We start from the raw sequence: 26,277 nt of genomic DNA, 5'->3' as shown, positions 1-26,277 counted from the left end.
GTATTGAAGCTGACTTTGTCCTCTCGTGATCCCACTGATACTGGGAGTAGTATAATATCACCGATGGGGTCAGCTCTGGAGCCATTGAACCCGTACAGAGGAGCAATCGGATCTATGAAGACTGATTTAGGGAAATTCATCTCCTATACAGTGTGGTAGAACAAAATGTCACAGGAGCTGCCAAGGTCGATCAGAACACGCTTAACTATCCAATCACTGATTTCGTCGTGGACTATAAGCGCATCATTATGCGGGAGACAAACTTTGCTGAGATCAGCTGCGGTGAAAGTGATGTCTCCGGTGGTGTGACCTAAACTTTGGGGGTCGGTGCTTCTTGTGAGGAGAAATGGTAAACTTCTTGAAGGGCACCCACGCGCCTTCTTTTCTCTCTGGACAAGTTGACCGAGTCATCAGGGAAAGTGATCATATGAATAGTTCTTTCATTGTTGCGATCTGATGAGTGCAGGCGGTGCTCATGGCGAGAACGGTCTCTGGGACGTCCTCTGCTGCGAGATCAAATCTGATTGTTGTGGCAATCAAGGCTGGGTGGAGTTTGGCTGCACAGCCTGCGAGCTATCAGTTTATGGCGCAGGTCGCCGTCAGGTATGTTGGTGTAGTGCTTGATGTGTCCAGCTTCGATGAGATCTTGAAGGTAATGTTTTAGCCCCCAACATGCATCGGTCTCATGACATTTTGCTCAGTGAAAGGCGCAGTAAGGCTTGTCAGGTCGATCTGCTGGTTGCCGTACATCACGCCGGTAGTATGCAGCTCGCTTGATCTTTTCCAGTATGTAACTGGGAGATCGTGTGAGGACTGCGAACTCACGATCATTGTTCATTTGGTTTCCTGATTTCCGCTCTTGTTGTTGCGGCTGTTGTCGGGGTCGCTTTTTTTAAACTGAAGGATCATCAGAAATTGCTACGACTTCTTCTTCTGGTAGGCCCTGGCACCTCACTCCTTCTTGTAGTTTAATGTACTTGTCCACACGAGCGTATAGCTCGGATAGCGTGTCGGGGTGTTCCTTCATCAACGATCTGGCGAGTGCCGTGTTGCGCACGCGACAGGCGTTGTAGAATGCCAAGGTGGCAAATGATTCTTTCAGGCCAACTTCCATGCATAGTAGTTCTGCTTTGAATCGGCCTAGAAACTCCCGAATGGTTTCGTCTTCGCCCAGTGAGAGTTGGAACAACGAATCGAGATCAGCTTTTTTACGTCAGTTGTGGACGTATTGACTAGAGAACAAGTCGGTGAGTTTCTCGAAGGTCTTTATTGAGTCAGACTCAAGTGAAAAGAACCAATCGAGTGCGCCATCTTTGAGACTGGTGGGAAACAAACGACAGTGAAGGTGGTCATACTCCGATGTGCTGTAGAGTGCCAGACTTTGAATGTAGCAGGCTACGTGCTGGCCAGGACATGCGTTGCCGTCATATATCGGAAAACGTGGTTGTATGAAATCTGAAGGAGAAGCTCTACTTAGTACTTCGACAGTAAACGGAGACGTGCGGTATGTTTTGAGCATTTTTTATACGATCTGGGTGGCGTCTTTCTTGACAGCACTCTGGTCAATCCGTTGCGACAACTCGTTAATTTGTTGATTAACTTCGTTGATGCCGTCCTCTGCTAGGAGAGGAGGTGGAGTTTGAGTGTCGACTTGCGTGCGAAGTAAAACGTTCTCCTGCTTGAGCAGGGTGATTTGTTCATTCATCGTTCCTAGCTAACCAGCTAAACTCTGGATTTGAGCTTCGAGGCTTGCCATGCTCGTGGGCTTGAGACTTTTGGTTTCTGGATTTTGGATTTGTTAGGTGGTTTCTCAAGAATCGAGACCACAAACGGCGTCAATGTAAAGGTGTGTTTTAGTGTTTCCTTTACATACACAGGGAGGGGGAGAACAGATTAGATTATGGTTGAGACCGAAGTTCGCCGAGGATTTAACCGCCACGATTTTTCTAGATTCGGGAGAGAAGAATCAGGTCCGGCGTAGTTCATATGGAGAGTATTTATAGGTGATCCAAGTGTATCCTCACCCAACACGTGTAAAGGATAACATAGATGTAGGGTCAAGATTGTGGAGGCGTGTGAGAACTATGTTTATAGGTCTGCTATAATTATAGGGATTAGTAGCCTGGCTTAGTAGCTTGCAGCAGTGGTCAGTGGCTGGCGGCAGTGATTTGCATACGTGTAGATTCCTTCATGATTGCTTCTAGAAGATAAGATGAATCACGTTGTAGATCGGTCTGTATGATGATACGAACTATTATGGAGCGATTTCGTAGCGTGTTGATGCGAGCTGGTGACATAGGTTGGCGAGGTGTATCAGAAATCGGTGTGGTATTTCCGCCATACTGAGCACGTGCTTGATATTCCTGAAGGAGAATATCACTCCCTTACAGGACCTTTACTGGGACAATCTATGTCAGAAAAACACTTCTTTCAAACTGAGAATGAATTTTGTTAAAGTAAACTATGGTTCTGAGTTGATGGAAACACTGATAGCTCGAGTTGTGACTCTGCTTTTTAACTGAACGTCATATATAATTGTTTGCACATTTCAAATTGTTCAAAAACTTTTAAAGTCATGGCAGTTCGACCGACCATGACGTAATATATGTATGCAGTTACAAACTTACAATAGTCAATGACATAGGACCAAAGTTTGTTCTTGTAGATGCAGGAATAAGACTTGCTAATTAATTTAATACTAGATTTTTGGACCCGTTCAACGAACGGGGCCCGTTTTTATATAATTATTTTCATTTTCTTTATTATGTATAATAAATCTTACTTCCAAACTATATTGAAACTCGGAAAGTAAATTAATTGATTGAAGTTCCTAGCGCCAATAATTTGTTACACTAAATGTTTTTTTTTTTTTTTTATCAATAGTCCTTATAGTATATTAAGATATCCAAATTTTGGGCTGTCTTTTAATTTTCATTTTTTTAATGGGTTTTATGATAAATGTTGGCTTAATTCTTAGCTCATTAGTATACTTAGTCTTTTCCTAACCCGAAAGTAAGGGGAGGACTCTACCGCTTTTCAGATGCAAATAGGTGCCCCTTTGGCTGCTCCTTTGATTTCGAAAAAACAAAATACTAACCGGAAATAGAAAAGAATACGGGTTGTGTCTTTGTTTGGATGCTAAACCCGAAAACCCTTAGAGTCTTATTTTTATGCCATTATGGAATGCAGGGTTTTAGCTCACCCTTGCTTCTTTGGATGCCAATGCGTCTCTTGTTTCAGTTGATTCTGCTACGGATGAAGATTTGGACTTTTACCACTTGTATCTCTAATTTCCACACGTGTATTCTCACTCTTATTTTTTTAAGAAAGCAAATGGGTTAACCTATCTCTCGATTATCTATTTTCAGTTGACTTTAGCAACGAAGTAAATTCAGTCGCTCATAAATGCACTTTTATTTTTCCCAATATCGCTTGAACTCGCTCTCGTATTTATAGTTTCCTAATTTTCTATTGCTAGTTCGTTGTCAAATTCATGATAAGCTTACTGATGCACACGTAATGTGTAAAGTAAGGTTTTTCATCTGTCACGGAAAAGAAATTCAATGTTAAAATTTATAGGTTGTTGGTGGGATATTTATAGATTTTTATCTTTTGATTGATTTCTAAAGAATTTCATACTGGGATGACTACACTAAGATTTAAATCACAAAGTATTAATGTGGTCGGGTTTATCCGCCGGGTGTCCTTGAGTAGTTGTTTATTTTTCTACTATTAATTAATGTTGTGTTCTCATACTTAGTAACAAAATTTGCTACTAAGTATTATTAACTCCATGTTGCATCTCCATGTTGCATCTATCAGAAAGTCTCCTTCCCATGGCAGGGTAATGTTTGAGAAGTGGCCTCGAGTTGCATCTCCATTCGACTTGTATCAACTGTTGGAGAGACATTTTGTGGTTTTTTGAAATCCACATCACCTACTAAAGGCTTGTGCATAACATCTAACTTCGAGGAGTAGGATTGATGGCTTGCATGAAATTTAAAGTTATCACCATTGTAACTGATCATATTCTCTTCAGACTCAAGTTATGGTGCTGCTTTTGTTACATTCTGCTTCAAATCTACTATACCAAATGTCGCTTCAGCTGGAACTTCAGTTTCTGCTTCAAAGGCGTTGCTTATTTTTTCTTCTTCTTTCTAACGTCCTGGGCTACTCTCAGGCTTTTGTGCATGTGCCCGCTCTCTAACCACTTCCGCTGATTCCAAGAGCTTATGAAAAGGAGAAAAATAATTTCTGTGAGAAGCAATAAATACATAATAAAACGTGTTGTCTTCTCTCATTGGCTTGTGTTACATTTGAAGTGTCACACCATGTATAATTTTCCTTTACGTCCGATTCGTAATTCCAAACCAAGTGGCAACTGATTGACATTTCTTCACTACACAATACAAATGTCATTGGACATATTCTAACGTTCAAATACAGAAGGCAACAGGTCACCATATTCCACTCCAACATTATATTATACAATAAAAATGAATAAAGAATTATAGTCATGGTGCAGAGTGTATCACGATATGGAGATCCTTGACTGGACATCATCATCGTCATCACCAAACTGATACTGATCATAAACTTGGAGCAATAGTTCCCTACATTGTACAATAGCCCCAAGTTTGATACAGGCCAAGAATGTTCTTAAAGGTTTTCGGTGAAGACTGTAAATCTCATCTGGTGGAGGGGTCAATCTATGCTTCAGCATTGTTGCTCCAAGGTTAGAAATACTTTGAGTGATATTGGTGGAGCGGAAGTCGAATCCTCAGAGGTGTCTAAACATTGAGTTGTTCATAAAATTGTTTTGGTCTCATTGTTTATTTTAAAATAAAAACCCAATGCATTTTTTTTTTAAAGGAGTAGTGTTACATGGGCTTACTTTTTAAACATACTATTGCAACTGACTATTTGGATAATGTTGGTTTGCATTACAATACATGCGGATACATGTCTCTATGTAAATCAATGATTAGGACTTTTGACACATCAGTAGATATAAATAGTAGTTCAAAATGTTAAATAAGTTGGTTGGTGTAACATTACTGCTTTGAAAATAAGGGAAATTGTAAACACTTGTCTATAAGCTTTGAAATGGGCTATGTTATATTGGTTTTGTCTCTACTTATTTTCAAATTTTTTTTTTTTTTTTTTTGGTTTATTTCGTTTATGTGACTTGTTATTGGAAGACCATGTGTACAGGATCTATTATTTATGTCCTTACAACAAAAAAAAGAGGAAGTTCTGACATTTGAAGTTTGTTTGGGTGGAATTGTAGAATTTCTTCCTTCATCGTTCCTTACACCTCTAACCACAAACCCATTTCCCCTAAACTCATAGTCCTCGCTCTCTGCTATTTTAGTTTCATATTCACTGTATTCATACTTATCTACTACCGTAGACGCCATGGATGGGTAAGTTGTTTTAGTTAAATTTTGTTTTAGTCCAATTGGTTAAGATACTTAAGAGACAAAGTAGGATGAGTTGTACATGTGTGTGTTGGGGACTTGGGTGTTCTGAACTACATGAAGATGAGTCCGGATAGCGTATAGTCTTCTATTCATGTGTATATAAATCAATTATCAAGTTTACGTGTTACAATATAGTTTTGTATTTACATGATTGTGGAATTTTCACTTATGATAGTAATTAAGTTCCTTTAACGGGCCCGCTTTTTATATGATTTTTATGTATAAAAATATTACTTGAAACTATATTAAAATATGGGTTGTATACAAATGTGGAGTTAAGTGATAAACCTATTTGGTAATCTGTAATACGAACTAAATTGACCACATACAATCCAATTTTATCGCTTAGGTCTATAGTGCACTTCTTAGGGCTATAGTGCATCTTAGACATAGCCCATAATAAAGTCTATTAACCCATTTAATTGTGGTTGAGTTTGTCAATGTTTTTTAAATGATATAATGAAGATGTTTTTCTTTTTTCGCGGATGTTATTAAGGAAATGAGCATTTCCAATGAAGGAAACCAAGATGACCCTAAGCTCGTACACCATTGCTTAATACTAATAGCCCAATACACCTCCCACACCTCCCAATACGCCATATCGTCTAGCTAAAAACTCGAGAGTTTTGTCTCAAACGACACGCGCAGATGTTTAAAATAAAAACCCAATACAATCTAGCATAATATTTCTAAGAACGTCGAGTTGATTCTGTTTCTCTTCAACCTCTTTTCTTTTCTTCATAAGTTCTTTGAAATTGAAGTCTTCAATTTCTATATCACGTTCATCCTTTATAAACTGTATTACGTGAAAAGCTGCTGAATCCTCTGCTTTTGAAACAGAATATGTAGTGCTTCCATCAATTTCTTTAGCTACGACGTCTTCATTGTTAAAGAATAAGTCTTTTGGTACCTTTAATGTTACAGTGCTTTTGAATCGTCCGTTCTCCAATTCTGTGTTGTAGACCGGATCTTGTTGAACGTTAAGTCCTGCTTCTAGAATTTCCTTTAGCAATTTTTTTTTTTACATAAGCTGTAATTTTCATACGCCATTATCTGCAATATACATAATAAAATTTATAAATTATTTATCCAATACTCTTTAATATAATAAAAAAAATAAAATAACAATCAATATGAAATGAACTAAGAAAAGAATTGTATATAATGGAGAAGAGGAAAAAAGTAGGCCACCTCGTTTTTGGATACGTGTAGTGCAATTGTTTTTTTTGTACATATATATAGGAGATAAGGTATGATTTGTATATATCTTAAATTAGTTTTTTTTATATATATAGGAGATAAGGCATGATTTGTATATATATCTTAAGTTAGTTTTTTTTTTTCAAACTTATCTTAAATTAGTTTTTTTTTTTCAAACTTATCTTAAATTAGTTTTATTTTTTTCAAACTTCTCCATGTATTATTGGGCCTAGGCCCAACAAATTTAAGAAGACATATTTTAAGCGGGTATTTGTATCGGCAACTTCTGTTCAAATTAAACATTTTCTAATCTTACCGAGGCAAAGAAAAAAGTTTGAATTTATGAGCTAAAGAAGGGTGATATCTCTATCAATGTCACCAACTATGGTGCAACCATACTATCATTTGTTCTCCCTGATAACCAAGGTTTTATTTTATTTTCGCGTGAAATGTATTACACCTCCAGCTTCATCCCCAAATCCACAGTTGAAGAATTTTTTTTTTCTTAATTTTTTTAAATTTTTTTATAGGATGTGGTTTCACAGGGCCTTTAGAGCTGATGAGTGGTTGCTATATGTGGTAAGTATCAACAACTATGCTCGTTTTCTTGTTTCTGGCTACCGGTTTCTCACGAAATGATCGTCTCTTGTTTTGCAGATGGACAGCCCTTCTTCCAGTAATGTCCATGGTTTCTCTTTAGGTCGCATCTTTAACAGGAATGATGAGGTAAATGTCTAGCTTGATATACATTTCTTAGAGAGGTTGGATATGCTTCATTTTCTTTTCTTCTGTCTAAGTCTTTCCTAATGGATGATCAAATTTTGTTTACATAATGGGCAGCTTGTTATGTCGTTTAGTCAAGGTTTTAATGAGGACGGTGAAAACACCAAATCCTGTATACATAAGCTACTTGTATAAATAAATGCAATGTAATTCATTTTAGGTACGATTTTAACGAAATGCAATATGTTCAGCAGTTTCAATAGTGACTAATGTTCATAAATAGTAAACTTTTATTTATAGTGCTATTCCTGCCACGCTCTCATGGTTTATGTGTTGTTGATATAGAAAACTTGTTCGTTTTCTAATTCAAATGTTCTTTAAGTTGCTTCTGCTACAGTTTGGTGTGTGTCCTTGTTTTCCTCGTTGTTGGCATATTTTTTCTTTTCTACAGCCTGTAAAAATAAAAAAATATTTGCTCTTGGAAGTCTTCTTGGTCGAAAATTTATCCTGTAGATAGTTGTAAAAAAAAAAAATATATATATATATATATATATATATATATATCATTTTTTATCTCTAACATTGATTTGTTAATTTTTAACAATCAGTAAATGTAAAACGTATTGATTTACCTTTTTCAAAATATTGGTTGTTGCGTAAATTCATCATAAATTTCTCGAGTTTGATCTTGAATACTCGGTTGACAAATCCTTCATTCCTTGAGGCAATTCCATTTTTTTCAATACATTTTGCAATTTCTTCATCAGCATTGAAATCCATTACAATTTCAGTGGTTTTTGTGATTGTGATAGCTCTGATATTTTTTTCTCTAACCATTGAGTTGTCAGTAGTATCATCTAAACCTGTGTACATGTCTGCCGTGATTATTGGTAGTCGGTTGTTTGCCTTCATCTGTATAATAAATGTAAAACTTTATTTTTTTTGTAAAAGTAAATGCAAATGTAAAGAAAAATAAATATTTCATTAAGTTATGATGAACTATAGATAATTCAAATCGAAAAAAAACAAAAACATTAATTTGATGGATCTAACACTGTGCTAATCTTCATCCAATATAGAATTTAGCTCGAAAACAACTAAAAAAATAAATTTGATTGATTTAATACTACACTAATCCTCATCCAATTCTGATGAATTATTTGGGATGCTTAGGTAGTCCATTTCCCAATTTTATTTATTTATTTGATGTGCTAACCTTCTATGGGACAAAGTGAGTCTGCACTCAAGTAACTCTGTAAATCTCCTGGTAGTGATGAAATAATGTATGAGTTAATTTCATCAACTGTTTCATTCTTAGGGGCTAAGATGCTTCTTTCCTTGAGGTACTTAACCAAGTTATGATTTCGGCAAAACGGATAAATAGTTGACACAATATCTTGGATAGAGTCATCGGATTCTGGAATAAGGAGATCTTCTGGAATTTGTATCCATGTTCGTTCAATATCATTCTCCATAGCAATTGCTGGCAAGTTTCCATTTCCAAGATCTAAAACCCACTTGCTAAAGTCTTCTATAGAGCTAACTGTTTTAGGGTCTACTCTGTCATTTTGTAATCTCATGTTTTGAGTCAGATGAAATACTTTACATTCTTCCCAGATTTTGGACCTATCAAATATAGATAAATATGGTAAAAAAAATAAATTGTTCAAAGTTACTAAGCGAATTATTTGATAAAATTGTGTTTTTTTATATATCTAAAATCGTACCCTATTTATTGAAGCTGGCCAACAATGTCACCTCTTTTACCCCTTGGAATAACTGGCAAAATTTGTCTGAAGTCACCACCCATTAGAAATGTTTTGCCACCAAAATGTTTGGTTTCTTCATCCATTATGTCTTTTAAAGTTCTATCAACAGCTCCAAAACCGTGCCTATGAGTCATTGGTGCTTCATCCCATAAAATAAGATCGGCTTTTTGTATGAGCTTGGCCAGTGCTTCATGTTTTGAGATGTTGCAAGTTGAATCTTCATTGGTAGGAATTTGAATATTAAACCTTGAATGTGTTGTTCGCCCTCCTGGTAAAAGGAGTGATGCTATTCTGAAGAAGCAACCGCAAGTACAATTTTACCTTTCCGATCTCAACTTTGAAATGATAGTCTTGTACAAAAATCGTTTTTCAGTTCCACCCTGCCATAAACAAAAATACACCTCCATTACGTGAATATCCGCTTCAGAATCGATTGGAAAACTTCCCGCTGCTCAGTATTAAGGGCTTCATGCAATTTAACGTATTCATCACGTAATGCACGACGGTTATAGTCAAGTTCTTCTGCAATTATTTTATTCCCAGCTAGCATTTTGTCCTTCATATCTGGAAATGGAAAGTCCTTCACAGTTGCCAAAGTTTTTCCTCTTTTGAGCATGATATTTTCAATCTCACACAGAGTGTAATTTTTTATTTTCTCTTTTGATAAATTCAATGTCTGATTCCCATTGTTCCTTCTATACCGATATAAGATGTCTTCTCCAAGAGCATGATGATGTTTTTCCCATAATTTTTCAGGAAATGATATCTCGCACTTCAACATTAATGTCACAAACAGTTCACGTAATGCTTTAGGGCTTTGAAATCCGCTGGCCTCTTTGAGCATCATCCCCTCATTTGTCATCATCAAGCAAACCTAGTGCCTGACAGGTAAATTTAATTTAATAATATATATATATATACAAAAAATGTGCTAAATGAAATCAAATAATATACATGCATAATAGGTGTCTCTAATTATGAAAATCTTTTAAATTTTTTGGAGCATTCATTTTAGAAGTTACCTGACATGCCGCTTTGAAGGTAGGATAAGTAGTTCCATTTACTGTTCTGATCTCTTCAAAGCTTCTAGGGCCTTTGACAATATTAAGCAATATACGCAAGTAAAATCTTTGTCCTGATGTAGGGTGAGCATAGTAGACACGGCCGATTTTTTTTTTACCACCACCTTTTCTTAGAGTCCACTCTTTACTTTTGGTTTGCCAAACCCATTTAGTTGGAAAATCCATGTAAGTAAGTTCTCTGGCAGACGGGTACATGGAATTTGCTTTAAGCCACTCTGTAAACTTTGTCTTTGATATATTCTCGCGCTCTATGACTTCTTCTGGTAGATCTTTATCACTGTAATAGACCATTTGCTCTCCTTCAAGATGGAATGGCAACCTTTCTACGCTTGGGTTTCTGTATTGAATTTCAAAATTCAATAACCTCCAACATGCTTGAAGTATGTAAAGATAACGACAATCAAGAAAATGTTCAACTTCGTCTACATCTCTAATAGTTTGTTTCCCTGTGCCTAAATCTGTCGCGACATTTTCGACAATAATGGCAGTGGCTATGTCTTTGCCCTTGTTAATATACTTGAAAAGATATTTGATCGACCTCGCCTTATTACAGTGCTCAACATTTATGTGTGCTTGAAATTTCACACACAAATCGACATTATGTGGTATCACCCACCTATTGTCCAGTTTTTCAGTTTTATCAAAAACTTTAACCGTGACTTTACGACCATTGTTTCTTCTCCTATAAACGGTGAAGTCATTGTGATCAATAGAAGTCTCACTGCAAAAGGCCTTAGGATAGTGTCTAGAGCACTTATTTTCCAACATACATGGCGATCTTGAATTTAAATCTCCACGGGGCCCATGTATCATAAACCGTGGTGGACCGCTTCATGTGCAACTTTATCTTCTGGGTCTGGAAGCTCTGCTAATATTAACTTATTGATCTGAGTAGGGTCTTTGGCTTGGCACCATTATCCAAGAAAAGCAAGATATGAGCGTGTGGTAAACCCCTCTTTTGAAAGTCTATTGTGTATATTGCTGCATAACAAAAGTTGGAAAGTATTATTTCTCTGGCATAGTCAAAACATGGAAAAACAAATTGAGAAGAAACTTTGGTTTACAAAAGAATATTATTATTGCTTCGGAATAGATTATATACGCATCTATGTTATTTTTTCAGCTTTGAATTCTCTTGTAGAATTTAGAGAGACTATTACTAGCATGGCTTAGTGATTATTATGCCCCGAAGATTGAATCTGTACAGCGATACGAATAAGCACCGGTTAAAGGCATCTTGGGTTGTCGCGCATAAGAGCGCTTTCCTTACTTATGAAGAAGGTGACAACTGACGCTCAAGAATAAGGGAAGATCTCTTAAGATAATAAAGCGAACTTTTTACTATAGTGAACTTCAGTTCAATTAACAGGGGAGAAAGAAAAGATTTGTATATTAGAATTCCATTTGTGTCGACGCTTTGGTTCTCGGATTGGTTATCGCGAATCAAGGGTGCTACTATGTATGCGCATTCAACATTGAGAGCGTCTACTCTTGTAACTTTAGGATTTACTTGTGAATTAGAGATCAGGTGCAGTTTGGGTTTTCTCATTACAGCAAAATTAGTTAGCAGCTGTCTAACGAATATTTGAAAGCTGCACATTTGGAAACTTAGCAAATAGCATTGCTGTGGTTATTTGAAATCCAGTCTTTTTATTAAAACTACGTATTGGAAAGGTTATTGCTTGCTAGCGTCAGGGGTGTGTTCTTTGAACTTTGGTGCTTGTTGTATCTCTACTGAAAGTCACCGTAATTCGAACTGACTCTGTGTTAATTTAGGATGAAAATGAAGTTGATGATTGCATATTATGATCGCCATCTGTCGAGTTCAATTCAATTGCCTTCTTGTTTGATGGTTGTCGTCTTAGAGGAGAGCAGACTCCATATGAGGTATCTATTTTTCTATCACGTGTACTTCATTTTAATCCAATTCATCAGCTTCATTTTAAATGCGTTTAACTTTTGAGCTTGATTGTTGATATTACAGACTTGAAATGGGGATGGTGATGAGATTGATGCAATCTTTGAACCAAACAGTGCATTCACAGCCAACTTTGTGGGCTAATCGACTACATCTGTAATATGGTTGGGAGAGGTGAAAAGGTGGGGGCTATATATTATGTAAGGTTTCAATCAATGCTAAGGCGTGTTGAAGTAATGTTCGGTGTCTCTCATACTTCAACATGTGTTTGTAGTTTTCTTTAGGCTTTAGTTTATCGGTTTTACTCTGATTCTCTGATGGTGTTTTTAGATAAGTTGTTAAATGTACTGTGTGAACTCTTAATTCTGTTTGTTATGGATTAGACAATGTTCAATGTTTAGAGGGAGTGATTATTGACTGACGCAAAGAACAAATAATATCTTTGTCACAACAATAGAAAAAAACTAAACTTTTCTAATAATGGTCTTTTCTAACATACTAAAGCATTCTAAACGTAAAATTAGTGGAAGATTTGTTAGAATAGAGCGATATAATCAAAGTACATTTGATTTTTGCTTTTGATTATATAAACGTAAAGCAGACAATACTTTGATTATATAAAGCATTCTAAACGTTTGATAGAAGTAATCCTTCAATAGTCTTGTCTTGACATTACTATCGTAACATGCGAAATATTTTTACCTAGTTTTTCATATTTATTTTTGTTGGATCGGTTGTTCAAGCAAGAGGTATGTACTAAGTTTTCTTTATTTATGCCAGCAACCGATGGCTTTTATGCATTTTATAAATTATAGGCAAAAGAATTAAACATAAAGTCCGACCGCGCCCAAGCTTTTTACCAAAATGCTTACGCCGTTAAATCGATCATTAACTCGCGCTTTTTTTATTTCGAATACCCGAGCAATAATTTCAGGGGCATCTTCAGGTTTTAGTACCTTAGAAACCTTGTCCAATGCCATTTGAATTTCAGGCCATTTGGGGTTGCAAGTAAATGTGGTGAAAATATCAGGAGTTCCAGCCCATCTGGAAATGGCTATGGCATCCTGATAATTTTGAACCATATATCTTGGACCACCTATAAAAAATAATGGTAAAATTAATCATTTGTCATTATATATTCATTTTCAAAGGTTGCAAGTGAGTATTTGGGATTTGATTGAACTTACCTGTAAAAGACGATGGTAAAACTAATCGCCTACCAACAGATGCAGGTTTAGTATCCCCAGAAACAACAGCATCAACCATACCTTGGTATAGTTCAAAGATTTAATCATTATGTTGGTTATTTCTAACCCACGAAAAGCCTCATTTCCTCAAGAAAGAATGTATGCATCAACCCAAAAATTGTTGCTTCAATCGACCACCTCTAAATATTGTTAGTCCTTCATTTGCTCTCATTTGCATTCTAAAAGCATAATACTCTCTCATGGTAACATGTTGTCTCTTACCAACTTTACTACCATTTCTGTATTTTATTTCAGGTCTATACCCATCAGCTCCATCAGGAAATAAGAGAGGGTATTGCATTGACATAAAACTTGGAAAAGTCTCATCGATCCTCTTCAAGCCGTATCCTTTCTTGTCAACAACAACGTCACGGTGACCTTGAGATTCATCTCCATTACCAACAATGAGACCAGCTACCTCATTAGAAGTTGGCATGTTGTATACTCTTCCATAAGTCTGTCTTGTACTAATGAGTCTTATACTAACATCAGCAATTTCAGATTATGTAAATCTATCTCTCGCCATTCTCAGAAACTCTCGGCTATTATGTTGTTTTCATTTAACATTTCAATGAGTCCGCTATAATGTTTGGATCTAACGGTTTTTTCTTTTCAATCTTTTTACTAAAAGAGTTCAACTGTTTTGCACTTCATTGGCTATATCATATCATTATAAGCGCCAAATTTAGGAATCGCCCGGCGTAAAGAACAAAACGAAATTAACGTGTAAATGACATGTAATCACAAAATTATTAAGAAAAATCAAATGTCAAATTATTTTCTGCATTGTTCATTAAAGAAAATTATACATACCAAAACAATATAATATTTTGCACTTCATTTGCTGTATATATGTATAACTGACCAAATTTAAAAGCTAACACGGAATTGGTAGCAAGGTTCCAATTTTGTGATAATTCTCGCCCACTTATCTTATAAACATATGGCCCTTTCCGTTGTTTATTTTTTTATCAACCACTCCTCCGTTGATGTGAAAGCAAACATCGAAGTTATCGCCGTGATATTTTCTCTATAATTTGCTGACCTTGTACCACTTTCATGATCTAGTAGTTGGTTTAGGAATGGAGGTGCATTAGCCAAAATAGGAAGTTGAACTTTTCCATGTAGGCAACATATTCAAAACTGTGGGTTTTTGGTTTGTCTTGTTAAGCCCAACCCTTTCTTCATACCATAATATTGCTCCACAAAAGAACACACACAGTTTGGTTCTCCAAAATTCCATGCTTCTTGAAAATTTCTGTGTAAAAAATAACAAAATAACACAGCTTAAAATTTTTACATTCTAAATATCAAAATAACATATATTTAAATTCTTACTTGTATGTTCACTTTCTCCAAGCATCATGTCTTCATATGAATTGCTTTCTTCATCAACATCGATTCACATCCACCGATTTGTGAATAGTAATCATCATCTCTAAGTTTAATCAAAACAGTTTCTTTTTCTTTTTGAGGTCCTTTTTTTTTTTTTATGGGAATTTCTTTTATTAAATCCTTCTTTAACCGATTTTGCAAATCACCAACACCTAGAGGTCTATTCCTCTTTTTTGCTAAAGAAGACATCCGATTAGATCGATTAAATTTACATTCTTCTTTACTTAGTACCGGAGTACTAAGAATTAGTTTTTTTGCCAAACAATTTTCAGGGTCAGATACGTTTGTTCTTGATCTTCTTGCAGCTATAGGTTTAGTTGTACCATGTGCTGCTCTAGCACTATTTGTAGTACGCTTTGTTGTCCCTCTTGCAACCATATTAGAACTGTAAGTTGCATAAGACATAAAATTATTATTAAGAACTACTAAAATTTACTAAAACAAATATAATAGCTATCAATAAAAGCAAGAGGTCTATTCCCCGCTAGTGAAACAACTTCAACCAGTTTCTAAGATAACAGGAATGCTGCTGGAGATGGACCAGAGGGAGGTACTGCATCTCATAGAGGCCCCAGATGCACTGAAGCCCCATCTCCAAGCAAAAAAAAAATTGAATCAAACATAACATAAATAGTAAGAAGAGTACCTGATTTGGTGAACAATGTACAGATATTGGTTGAGTATAAAGACGGTAAGGAGGTGTTTTGGTTGAGTATGGTAATAGGTTTTTTGTTGAATGTGTATAAGTGAATAGTAGATTATGGAGAATTAACCAAATCTAGGGAGGTATTTATAATTATTTAGCATTCCTTTTTTTAGGAGTTGCTTCAATTACTACGTGATTTGTATAGATATAGGAGATAAGGCATGATTTGTATATATCTTAGATAAGATTTTTTTTTTTTCCAATTATCTTAAATTAAGCAAATCGGCCTTGGTTTACTTGCTGGGTCTGCTGAAAATCTCCATCACCACAGCAGTTGTGAGCAAACCATATTTGTAATAATAATTACACAAATTTGGTTATTGGTGCAATTTGAAAGATGAGATATGAATGCTTTCTGGAGTACTGATGTTACAGTGATAAACTTCATGTGTTACGACCTATGGCCTTTTAAAGTGTCCTAATGATAATAGGATAACTAAGATGGTTTAACGGCTACATTAATGATTTCTCTCTTTAACATTTTCTTTTTAGGCAACATGTGAGTATTGGATACACATTACCTTAATGATAGTACGAATTCCACTAATCCTTTTTTATTATCAGACTTGATATTACAATTGAAAAGAACATCTAGTGAAGTAAAATAAATTGGGGAAAACTTGTAAATCTGCCTTCTACATGTTTCTTGTCTGTTATTTTTCAAAATCTGAATTGAATAACTTTTACACGAACTTAATTGTTTCGATAATCTTGCATATAGTAATAAAGGCAGGGTGATAGCTAAGTTTATAGTGTGGACTTGTTCGCAACTAATTAGTCACAAAATGGTTAAGACCATAAATCTAGAACCAAAACAATTTCAAAGAACTATCAAACCTCTTTAGTATTGAGGCTTTATTCCTCATCGATGATGTTGCTTTTTACTTATTTCCAACCTACGCTTAATCAAATATATAAAAGCGAATTCTAAAAATCTCATAACACCATTTAAGCGGGTTGAGTCGCTTTTGGCAAATTACTTGCCCTTCACAATGTATCTGCAATTATATGAACCGTTACAAAACAACGACAATAATAGCTAATGGAAATAACCTCACCAAAGAAGACATTGGTTCATTTCTTCTTGGCTGCATACATTCTTACCTTGACTCGGATGGGTATTTCTACTCAACACTCTCGATGACTCTCACAAAGAACATTCGACACATGTCCCTCATAGCAAAACGACCGAAAGTGGCGGTATTCAAAGAAAGTCTCCACGACCATGGGCTTAAAAACAAAATCATCTTCACATATCCCGCATCAAGGCGGTCCGACCATCCTTGGAAATACCCGACTTCAAAACCTCCAAGAGTATAGTCAATAATGAGGACATCACATCACCGCTGGGAAGTACCGATAATCATATTCTTGATGAAATCCCGATGGCCGGGGCATCAATACTTGGTGGTCACAAACTTCTATAATGCGATATCAATGGTGATACCATGTTCCTCCAATGGTGAAAAAAGGGCGCCATCCGGTGGATTGTTTTGGCGGAGGAGCTGTTTTTCCCTTTGGCCACGAATGTAAAAACGTAGTACACAAAATGCAAGAAGAACAATGGAAGTAATCCCCGATCCAATTCCAACCCAAAGAGCCCGCTCCTTCACACGATGCATTTCCACCCCAAACGATGGCTTTGATGGATAAGAAAGATCCCTCTTTGACCGAGCTTAAATATCTCCAATCCATTCAATAATGCATCGGTTCGAAGCACCAGCCAGATCTATAAGGCCCTAACTAAATCCAAAGAGTTTCAATCTTAGAAGACCATATCGAGGTAATCCGATTTCAGTACGCATGGCAGTGACCATCTTCAGTAAGTTCTCTTGTCAATACTTCGTTCAGTTCATCAAAAAATACTCCGTCAGCCACAAACTGTTAACCCAAAATGAAGACATTAGAAAAAAAATAATAATAATATTAGTGAAAGAGCCAGTTTGCATGTTTTAGCAATCAAAACAGAATTAAAACAGAAGCATGCCGCATACCTGCCAGACATGTGTGTTAACAGGAATAACATGGTGTTGGTCTAATGAAAATAGAGCAATGCAGGCTACGACCTTGGGACCAACACCAGGTAAAGTACAGAGAGCTTCAACAACTTCATTAAGATTCAAATTACGAAGAGAAGCAAGCCACTCTACACCTCCACCAGGTTTTGATTGCAAGGACTTAACTATGCCAAATATGTATTTTGCCCTGTTCATCATTCACAACAACCAAAAGAACAAATGGTAAAAATGTCAGATGGGAGTGGTCAAAAGACCATGTGTTGAATATCTTGAAAAAACTATAAAAAGTAGATGAAATAGAGGAAAAAATGATTTGGCTGCATGCTGGATTGTGAAAATGCTTCATGTATAATTTGACATGTTTCTGTTGGTAAAGAGTCCGAATTCCCTTCCTATGTTTTAAGGCGATTAATCATAATTTTCAGAGAATTTAAATTAAAAAAAAAAAAAATTGTATGCTGATATCTTTGGTAGCTTATATTGACATAGTGTAGGCAGACAATCCCCGAGGAGGAACACTTCCAAATTAATAGTATATACCCTTAACCTATTGATGCTATAACCTCCACAACACATAACTTCTAAAACAACTCACCTAGGTGCAAGAGTTCGTTAGGATGTGAAAACACATGTCATACTGTTCAATCAAGACTCAATATCATTCTTCCTATACAGTAATGCAAATATGAAACTTAAAATGCTATACATAGAGAATGGATATAGGTTCCAAGATGATGATACATAACATACTAAAATGTTTCTTTGGATGCCTGGATAGTAGATACATCAAGAAAAATTGGAATGACCATGGCAAATATGAACATACCAGTGTCATCCCTACGCACACCTCCCTCTCCAGCAGGCTCTGGATTTGACCTAGCGGAGCCATTAGTGTTGTTTAACTTCAGTCACCCTCCGGGTAGAAAATTGTTCTGCAGACCTTACCATAAAGATGTGTGATTATATCTTCCGAAAGTTTTTGTGCGTTCGATATTGCACTCAATAGATCAGGTTGTATACCTTTGAACCTGCACATTTCTTGCAATCCATATGTTCCAGATAAGTGTACCAAAGAGCTCAAGAATGAAGATCATCTCTACCATATTGTGTTGTGATCATGTCAACCATTGCTTAGACCACCATGTTGAAGTCTTCTTCTCCATTATATAAGTGTGCTACGGTTATGAAAACTAAAGGGAAAAAGAAAATTCACATACAAAGAAGAGATGATGTGATGTTTTAGAGTGATGATTACACAGGTAGCAAACGTTATCGACGATAAAGTGATGAGAGGTAAAGTGATCTGTTGTATGCACAATTCTAGCCATGCATTGCCACAGAAAAACTCTCCACTCGTAACTCGTAAGTCAACTTTCCAAAGCAACACCTCTATCCCAAAATTGGTAACAAAAAATGAACTTGCTTCAATACCAAAAAGACAAATAAAATAAAATAAAATAACAGAAGGATGAGATTTAGTGGTGGTGAGGTTTGTTAGCAGTCGGCTAACAGACGGAACTTTTTGGTTTCTTACTCGTTAGGTTTTTTTTTTCTTTTTACTTTACTCGTGGGTTTAAGACTTTAAGTTTAAGTCTGAGAGGCCCCAAATATAAAATTTGAGGAGGTCAGAGTAATATGAAATTAAATGAAGGAGATTTAAACAAATCTGAGGAGCTATTTCTAATTATTAAGACCTCCTCTTTTGTAGGAACCAATTATATTGCTTGAGGTGAGTGTGCTACGGTTATGAAAACTAAAGGGAAAAAGAAAATTCACATACAAAGAAGAGATGATGTGATGTTTCAGAGTGATGATTACACAGGTAGCAAACGTTATCGACGATAAAGTGATGAGAGGTAAAGTGATCTGTTGTATGCATAATTCTAGCCATGCATTGCCACAGAAAAACTCTCCACTCGTAACTCGTAAGTCAACTTTCCAAAGCAACACCTCTATCCCAAAATTGGTAACAAAAAATGAACTTGCTTCAATACCAAAAAGACAAATAAAATAAAATAAAATAACAGAAGGATGAGATTTAGTGGTGGTGACGTTTGTTAGCAGCCGGCTAACAGACGGAACTTTTTGGTTTCTTACTCGTTAGGTTTTTTTTTTCTTTTTACTTTACTCGTGGGTTTAAGACTTTAAGTTTAAGTCTGAGAGGCCCCAAATATAAAATTTGAGGAGGTCAGAGTAATACGAAATTAAATGAAGGAGATTTAAACAAATCTGAGGAGCTATTTCTAATTATTAAGACCTCCTCTTTTGTAGGAACCAATTATATTGCTCGAGGTGCAAAATAGAGCGATATGGTGAGACTACCAACCTATTTGGCATCATTAGATGGTCAATGGTTCAACTTGGACCTACAGCTAAATGTCCCCAAAATTATAGTCAATGGTTCAACTTGAAAATAGATACTTAGCGTGCGTTACTACCTACTTAAGTTGATTAGTCACCTCAAAGAAACCAGCCTCAAAGTATCTCAATTCAAACCATATTAGCGTACTTATTGCACTAATGTTAGTTATGTCAACCATACACACGTTGTAATCAACTTGAGCATTGTTTGTGGTGTCCTTGTGCTTCAAAGTTCAAACTGATGTGAAGTAGGAGGGTACCAAGCTAACTACAGCCTGACATGATTCTAAATGCGGACAACCAACTACAAATTTAGCTGTTATAAATAAATTCAGCTTTTTTCTATCAGGAAAAAAATAAAATAAATCAATAAATAAATAATAAGAAAAATCAGTTGTTCTAATTGATATTGGGGCAGCAAGTAAGTCACCTCCAAATAAAACAATTATGAAAATTTGTAACATGATAATAAATATAATAACCCAACAGAGATGCTACTTTGACACTCTGACCTCACTCTGATGCAATAAAATAACCCAACTTTAAGTAAGTTGAAACGGTAATTGTAGCTCAATTGATTCGATGAAGAAGAGCCTAAACTATTAGAGATGAAAGAGATGCAACAAACAACTTTCATTGCTTTAGTATAAGTACTCTTATCTGATTCGAGAGACTTATAGAGAAGTACGAAGTTGAAGAAGATGCAAGTCTGTGTACATATTGAAGAAAGAAGAAGAAGTTGGAGTAAAACTCACATCCAATGCAATAAACTTGTAAATCTTACACAGTATTATTAACAACACAATGGAAAAATAACAAAGACCCATACTTATATGATATTAGGAATATTTTTCCATCACAAAAAAAGTGTTCTTCACTATAAGCACTTGCAAAATGGAACTAAAAGAACAATTAATGGGGAATGAGTCTTACCGGGGCCCATGACCACCTGTAATTCTGATGTTGAGAATGCGTCGATGTCCTTCATCATCAAGAAGCTCCACTATATCTCTTATGGTTGTCATAAGGAGGCTCGAGTCTCAACGCGTCGATGTCCTTCATCATCAAGAAGCTCCACTATATCTCTTATGGTTGTCATAAGGAGGCTCGAGTCTCAACTTAATATATATTTCTCTAGCACACCCAATCTCAAGGTCCCATGTATTACACATCTGCTGATAAGTACTTATATATGTTAAAGTAGGCTCTCCTGGTCTCAAACATAGAAGCTACGAAAAACCACAATATAAATAATCGATTGTGATTATGATACAATACAATAATAAATAATACTCCTATGTAACTCTTCAGAATCCAGATAGGGCATGCAACGATATTGAACATTTTAGTAACACAGTATAACAACTATAACATTTTAAGTTTATAACCTACTGAGTTCATAGCTCACTACACAAAGTTGATGGTTTAGAATTTCAAAGAAAATGTTGAACGAAACAAACGTACGATGAAAATTTTTGGTAGAGAACAGTCATTGCCAACTAAGCTATAGTTGACCATCGTTGTTGACTGAAACTTACTTGAACTTGGACAAATGGTTTAACCCCGTAGATTAATAAATAAGCAGTGGTAGCGTATGTTAGTTAAGTGAAGAATTAATTAATGACTCTTTCTTTTCATTAGTTTCTGACATGTAATATGCTACTGTGATCTCTTACAACACCATGCATTATTTTTCTTCAACGTCAATGCAGCATGGTGTCTGTGGATATTATTGGATGTTCTGTTGAATTTATCTTATCCAGTATATCAATTACTATTTTTTGTTGTCAGGTTTTTAAACAGAATTTCTTGCAAGCTACTCGTCTTATTCATCATTTTTGCTTAAATAGTATATCTTGCCATAGATTTGAGTGTGTTATGCCATTACCTGAAGCGGAAGCCATGAGGATAGACGTGGGCGAGAGATGATGGGTTCCTTTAGTGCGCATTAAAGGACTTTGTAGAGTCAATTCTTTAAATCTACTTGTTTGACCCATTAATCTCTCGTTGGTTTCAAATGGGATGAATAGTGTTGCATACTGATAATCAAGATTGGACATAAAAACCTCGTCAACTCAATCAATCTAATTTAACACTACCGGATTAATGACCGACGTGTTCTTTAACATGCTAAAGAACAAATAATCAAGCATTGTATCAAAACTCTCCTGACGACTACGTCTACTAAACCCCTCTTTAAAATACTCATTTTATATTTATTCAACATACTTCCTCTATATTCAGATCCAAAAACTAACCACATTCAACTAACAATAATCCCATGAACTATCTCATTTTCTGGAACTAAGTAACTAACATAGACCCATATATTGTCTATCCTGAACATACACTTTTTTATTATCTTTATGTAAGTAATATCCAATGGATTAATAAACACGTTTAAATGGATCGAATAAAGAACATACTTGTTCACCGAAGAAAGTGCCACCAAGGATTGTAAAAAGCATATATATTTTCGAGATTTCCTCCAGGAACAATAACCCAATCAGGAACTTCCCAATCAAATTGCTCCAATATCTCAATATAGCGGTTTTCGCCCTTCAAGCCTCAAACTATTCAAAGAATTCGCAAGATATATGGGAACCTTAGTAGTTATCTCACGAACCAACCGCCAACCCACCCGAAAAATCGTGTCTAGACTCAAAACCAATCGCCATTTGAAATTGGCGACAATCTTGTTTGGATTCAATTTCCGCATTCGGTTTACTTGACTAACCAAAACAGTCATGCCCAAGTACGTCCTTAAAACTGCTAGTATGACTAATAATCCCACAATTCTTGAGCCACACTTCATTCATACCTAAATTATCTTTACCAACCTGGCAGCCCAAAATGCATTAGTATTGCCTTCATACAAACTAACAATGTCATCGGCATCAATTTCAGGCAAGACCCATTCTTTGTATTTCCAAACACTTGATCCATAAGACAAAGTAGTCTTCCCACGCGAGTTAAACAATGCCTTCCAATACTGGGCATCGAACTTCTTCAAAGCTTCTATATCGTGTTGCACATCCAGAAGCCCAGCAGAAATACTCTTATACTTTACGTCGTCGAGTGAGTAAGACTCATTGAAAGAGGGATCAGCATTAAACGGTACAAATCTGGTCGAGAAGCCATGGTTATCCGAATAGATTGAAGGAGAAGCTCCTAAATTGCATTGGTTCTCTTGTTTTTTCTCTCCTCTTTTTCTTATATGAAGAAAGGCTGCTGTGGTTTAAGGTGAGAAGAGTTTAGGGTTGAAGAAATATTTCGATTGGTTTTCTGTTTGATTTGTTTGACAATTTCGGATGTTTTTTCAGATTTTAGGGAGTTGTTTATAATTTTGACGTAAACTAAGGAGAAAGTAACAAATTTAGGAAGGTGTATAAATTAGAATTTGGAGAGGTCATACTAATATAATAATAGATTAGGGAGATTTAAACAAACTTGGGGAGGTGTAACTAATTATTATTCAATCCGATTTTTTAGTAGCCAATCATATTGTTCGGTGTGCAAAATAGAGCGATATGGTGAGGAGAGAGAATGTGCGCGAGCTTTTATATATATCTATTCTACCCTGTAATGAGGCGCATGCAAGTGAGCCATTTGCCGTGGCAAATTCCGTTCGCACCAATTCAGACGATTGTACCCCAAGTTTTTATTTTAAAGTACAAAAGAGTCAGCTAAATACAAATGTAATAGTTGTGTTATTTAGGGGCTAAAAAGGTAAAAGACGAAACTTACTTTATTGATGGCGTGGGCTAACTTTCTAGATAGAGTTGTCTCTATCAATACAAACTATTGGACGATTCTGTCCCTATTATGCATCTTCAATTACAAAATAATTGTTTTTATATTATTTTAATATTTATTATGTTTTAGGGGCAAAAATGTATTAAGAATTTTTTGAAAAAAAATTGGTCGGTGCAAATTGTGGCAGAGAGTGGCGTAGCCACGTGCTCAAAACTAGTATATATATAGATGGGCGTATATGCCTGAGCAGTTAACAACTTTGTGGTCTGCCAATGTTAGTTCAGACTGGTTCTCGTTGGAGTCATAGCGTCCATTTTCTTCAATAAACCCTTGTGTTGTTGTGATCGAGACTCCGTTTCTGAGTGCACCCCCAGCACCATCCGGATTTATTTATCTTCACAGTGAGGGTAATTTGACTAACGAAATTTTCAGAAAATTGTCTCACAACCCGTGCAATTGCGTGGTATCTGATGCTAGGCATTCATTGTCCATGGTCGTTTTAAAAGAATTACAAATAAAACGAATTATATTGAATGGATCAGAATGAGTGTGGAACTTAAGTTGCCTTGCTCCACTGCGACAAAATTGCTGGGCCGTGCTTGTGATTTTAACTCTAAAATGACGCTGGAGGAATTAACATCCATCGGAATCATTCTGAAAAAGACCTCCATCTTACTACAAAATGGGGTTGCTAAACGTACAAAATGTACCAGTAAATTCATTCTACACTACAGTAATAACACTAAAAGTACTAAAAACTAAAAAAACCAAAAGATATAGCACACTTTCAAATTTACATGGAAGTATTCAGTGCCAAAGAACCAAAATATACATGTCACTCAATTTCCTTCTAGAGAAGAAGGTTCGACCAATCTCACTGTAAAACCCATCAATGTTATCATTCACCACCTCACAGAACACAGGAACCAGAGATCGACCTCTGTAAAGAACCCAATCTACGTGTAGATCCTGAGTCTGACGATCCCAGCAGAGGCAAAGAGCTCTAAATATTAACTTAAGGAATTCAAGCGTTCCTTGTTTATCACCTGGAGCACCAATTAAGGACTTAAAGTAGGCAATATTGGAACACCATCAAACGAAGTAGTGTAGGAAAAGTCATACCTTTAAAGCCATGGAAGGTGCGGATAAGCGATACATTTTACCTAACTCGAGCATTGGGTCATGCATCCCTCATATCACCTACAACACCATGCTCTCTGTGGTCAAACAATCAAATGAGCCGGTAACAATCAAGTCAGTAACTCGGTATCCACCTAAAAATGTTATTCACAAAAACAAAGTGAAGCACTGTAAGGGTATACGTATTGCTTTTCAATCACAAAGTCTTTAGTTTCATCCAATCTAAGACGGGAAGAAAATTTTGAAACAAATAATCTACCCGTTGGCCATTATACCAGCAATCAATATGCAACGATAATATAGACAATTGAAGGTGTCCAGTGTCCTCCTGGTTAAGACTTGGGAGGTTGGGCCCTATGAAGGTCATAGGTTCAATTCCCACCTTCCCCGGGGAAAAATGGATTTTAGGGGATTAGGAAATATAGGCTCTAACAATCAAAAAATATATACATTATAGAACAAAGTTAGTACACAAATTTGCAGGTGTTGACATCATATCTTAAATAACAAAATAGCGATGCATCCTTGAAGATGTACTATAATTTTCGCAGACATGGAACGTGTCCATGTAAACCAATAATCATTACGCACACCTCTCCAACTACTACACATTAAGGCGCATCACTCTGCATCACTCTCCTTGTGCCTTAGGCGCGGGGCGCGCCTTATTGAAGCGAGGCGCATAGTAATTAAAAAAATAAAGAAATGAAAAAAGAAATAAATAAAATAAAATATGACATGAATTTTCATTGATTTGCATGGCTAAACAATAAAATCAATTCTATAGGATTGTAAACTTGTCAACTATTGGGCAACATCTGTAAAAATCACGAATCGTTTAGGTCGTAATCGATTACTTAAAAGAAAAAAATGTAAGCAACAATTAAATAGCAAAATGAAAATTGTATCTCTCAAAACAATCTAGCTCAACTTCAATAAACTAAAGGAGTAAACAAATTGAACTGAGCCAAAGAGACTACACAAAATAGAACACATGATTCAAATTTTGGAAACTCATAAAACTTCATTAAATTCATCTTTGTGTCTCTCTCTCTTTCTATTCATCTTAACAACAACTTGTAATAATAAAAGTTTATAGTGTACCCTAATATAAAACTTATAAAAATTGTATGATTTCTTGTACCATACAACTATTGGATTGAGTGTGGACGAGTCACATATAGCCAAAAGTGTACAAAAATCAAGAAAAACTGCAAATGATGATAAGGAGCATGCTTGTGCGCCTTGCGCCTCAACAAAAGACACAAAAGGCACGCGCCTTATGTGTGCACCCGCGCCTTAGTTGAGGCGAGCCACTAAAGTGCGCCTCGCACGCCTCTTTGCACCTTGAGTACACTGGTAAAAACCTTTGGGTGATGATACCAAAGGTATGGGGCTCGAACCCCACCAGCATCAAAGAGTTACTGATCTCATTTAAAACAGGCTTGTCAATCTAAAAAAAAAGAAAAATTGTCAAAT

At 36.0% G+C, this 26,277-nt stretch overlaps 3 protein-coding genes and 1 long non-coding RNA gene across 4 annotated transcripts; all 4 read right to left on the bottom strand.

Annotated features, from left to right (window-relative positions):
* Positions 1–8,617: 8,617 nt before the first annotated feature.
* LOC147482259 (uncharacterized) lies at positions 8,618–8,986 on the bottom strand. The gene has a single exon (XM_086579250.1). The coding sequence runs from the start codon at positions 8,984–8,986 to the stop codon at positions 8,618–8,620; it is 369 nt and encodes a 122-aa protein (XP_086435376.1).
* A 152-nt stretch (positions 8,987–9,138) lies between these two features.
* On the bottom strand, positions 9,139–11,025 carry LOC147482258 (uncharacterized). Its single transcript, XM_086579249.1, has 3 exons — positions 10,198–11,025; positions 9,586–9,947; positions 9,139–9,466 (listed from the first exon to the last, which is right to left on the bottom strand). Exons 1-3 carry the CDS (start codon positions 11,023–11,025, stop codon positions 9,139–9,141), a joined length of 1,518 nt encoding a protein of 505 aa, XP_086435375.1.
* Positions 11,026–13,528: 2,503 nt separating this feature from the next.
* LOC147482257 (uncharacterized) lies at positions 13,529–13,858 on the bottom strand. The gene has a single exon (XM_086579248.1). It carries the CDS (start codon positions 13,856–13,858, stop codon positions 13,529–13,531), a length of 330 nt encoding a protein of 109 aa, XP_086435374.1.
* Positions 13,859–24,417: 10,559 nt separating this feature from the next.
* On the bottom strand, positions 24,418–25,022 carry LOC147482256 (uncharacterized). Its single transcript, XR_015205040.1, has 2 exons — positions 24,781–25,022; positions 24,418–24,704 (listed from the first exon to the last, which is right to left on the bottom strand). It is a non-coding gene; the product is annotated as an uncharacterized LOC147482256 (long non-coding RNA).
* Positions 25,023–26,277: the final 1,255 nt, after the last annotated feature.

This window comes from Coptis chinensis, chromosome 8 (genome assembly GCF_015680905.1).
Source record: "Coptis chinensis isolate HL-2020 chromosome 8, ASM1568090v1, whole genome shotgun sequence".
Classification (NCBI taxonomy): domain Eukaryota; kingdom Viridiplantae; phylum Streptophyta; class Magnoliopsida; order Ranunculales; family Ranunculaceae; genus Coptis; species Coptis chinensis.
The sequence above is the reverse complement of the archived record's forward strand: the minus strand, read 5'-3'. Positions and strand labels throughout refer to the sequence as shown.

Bases quoted from the DNA above. Each gene is read 5' to 3' on its own strand.
- LOC147482257 (XM_086579248.1), bottom strand. From the start codon at position 13,858: ATGCCAACTTCTAATGAGGTAGCTGGTCTCATTGTTGGTAATGGAGAT.
- LOC147482258 (XM_086579249.1), bottom strand. From the start codon at position 11,025: ATGTTGGAAAATAAGTGCTCTAGACACTATCCTAAGGCCTTTTGCAGT. The intron at 9,948-10,197 runs GTAACTTCTAAA...TTAATGTTGAAG, and splicing joins CCTTCAAAGCGGCATGTCAG to TGCGAGATATCATTTCCTGA. The intron at 9,467-9,585 runs GTAATGGAGGTG...TTGCTTCTTCAG, and splicing joins ATTCTGAAGCGGATATTCAC to AATAGCATCACTCCTTTTAC.
- LOC147482259 (XM_086579250.1), bottom strand. From the start codon at position 8,986: ATGAGATTACAAAATGACAGAGTAGACCCTAAAACAGTTAGCTCTATA.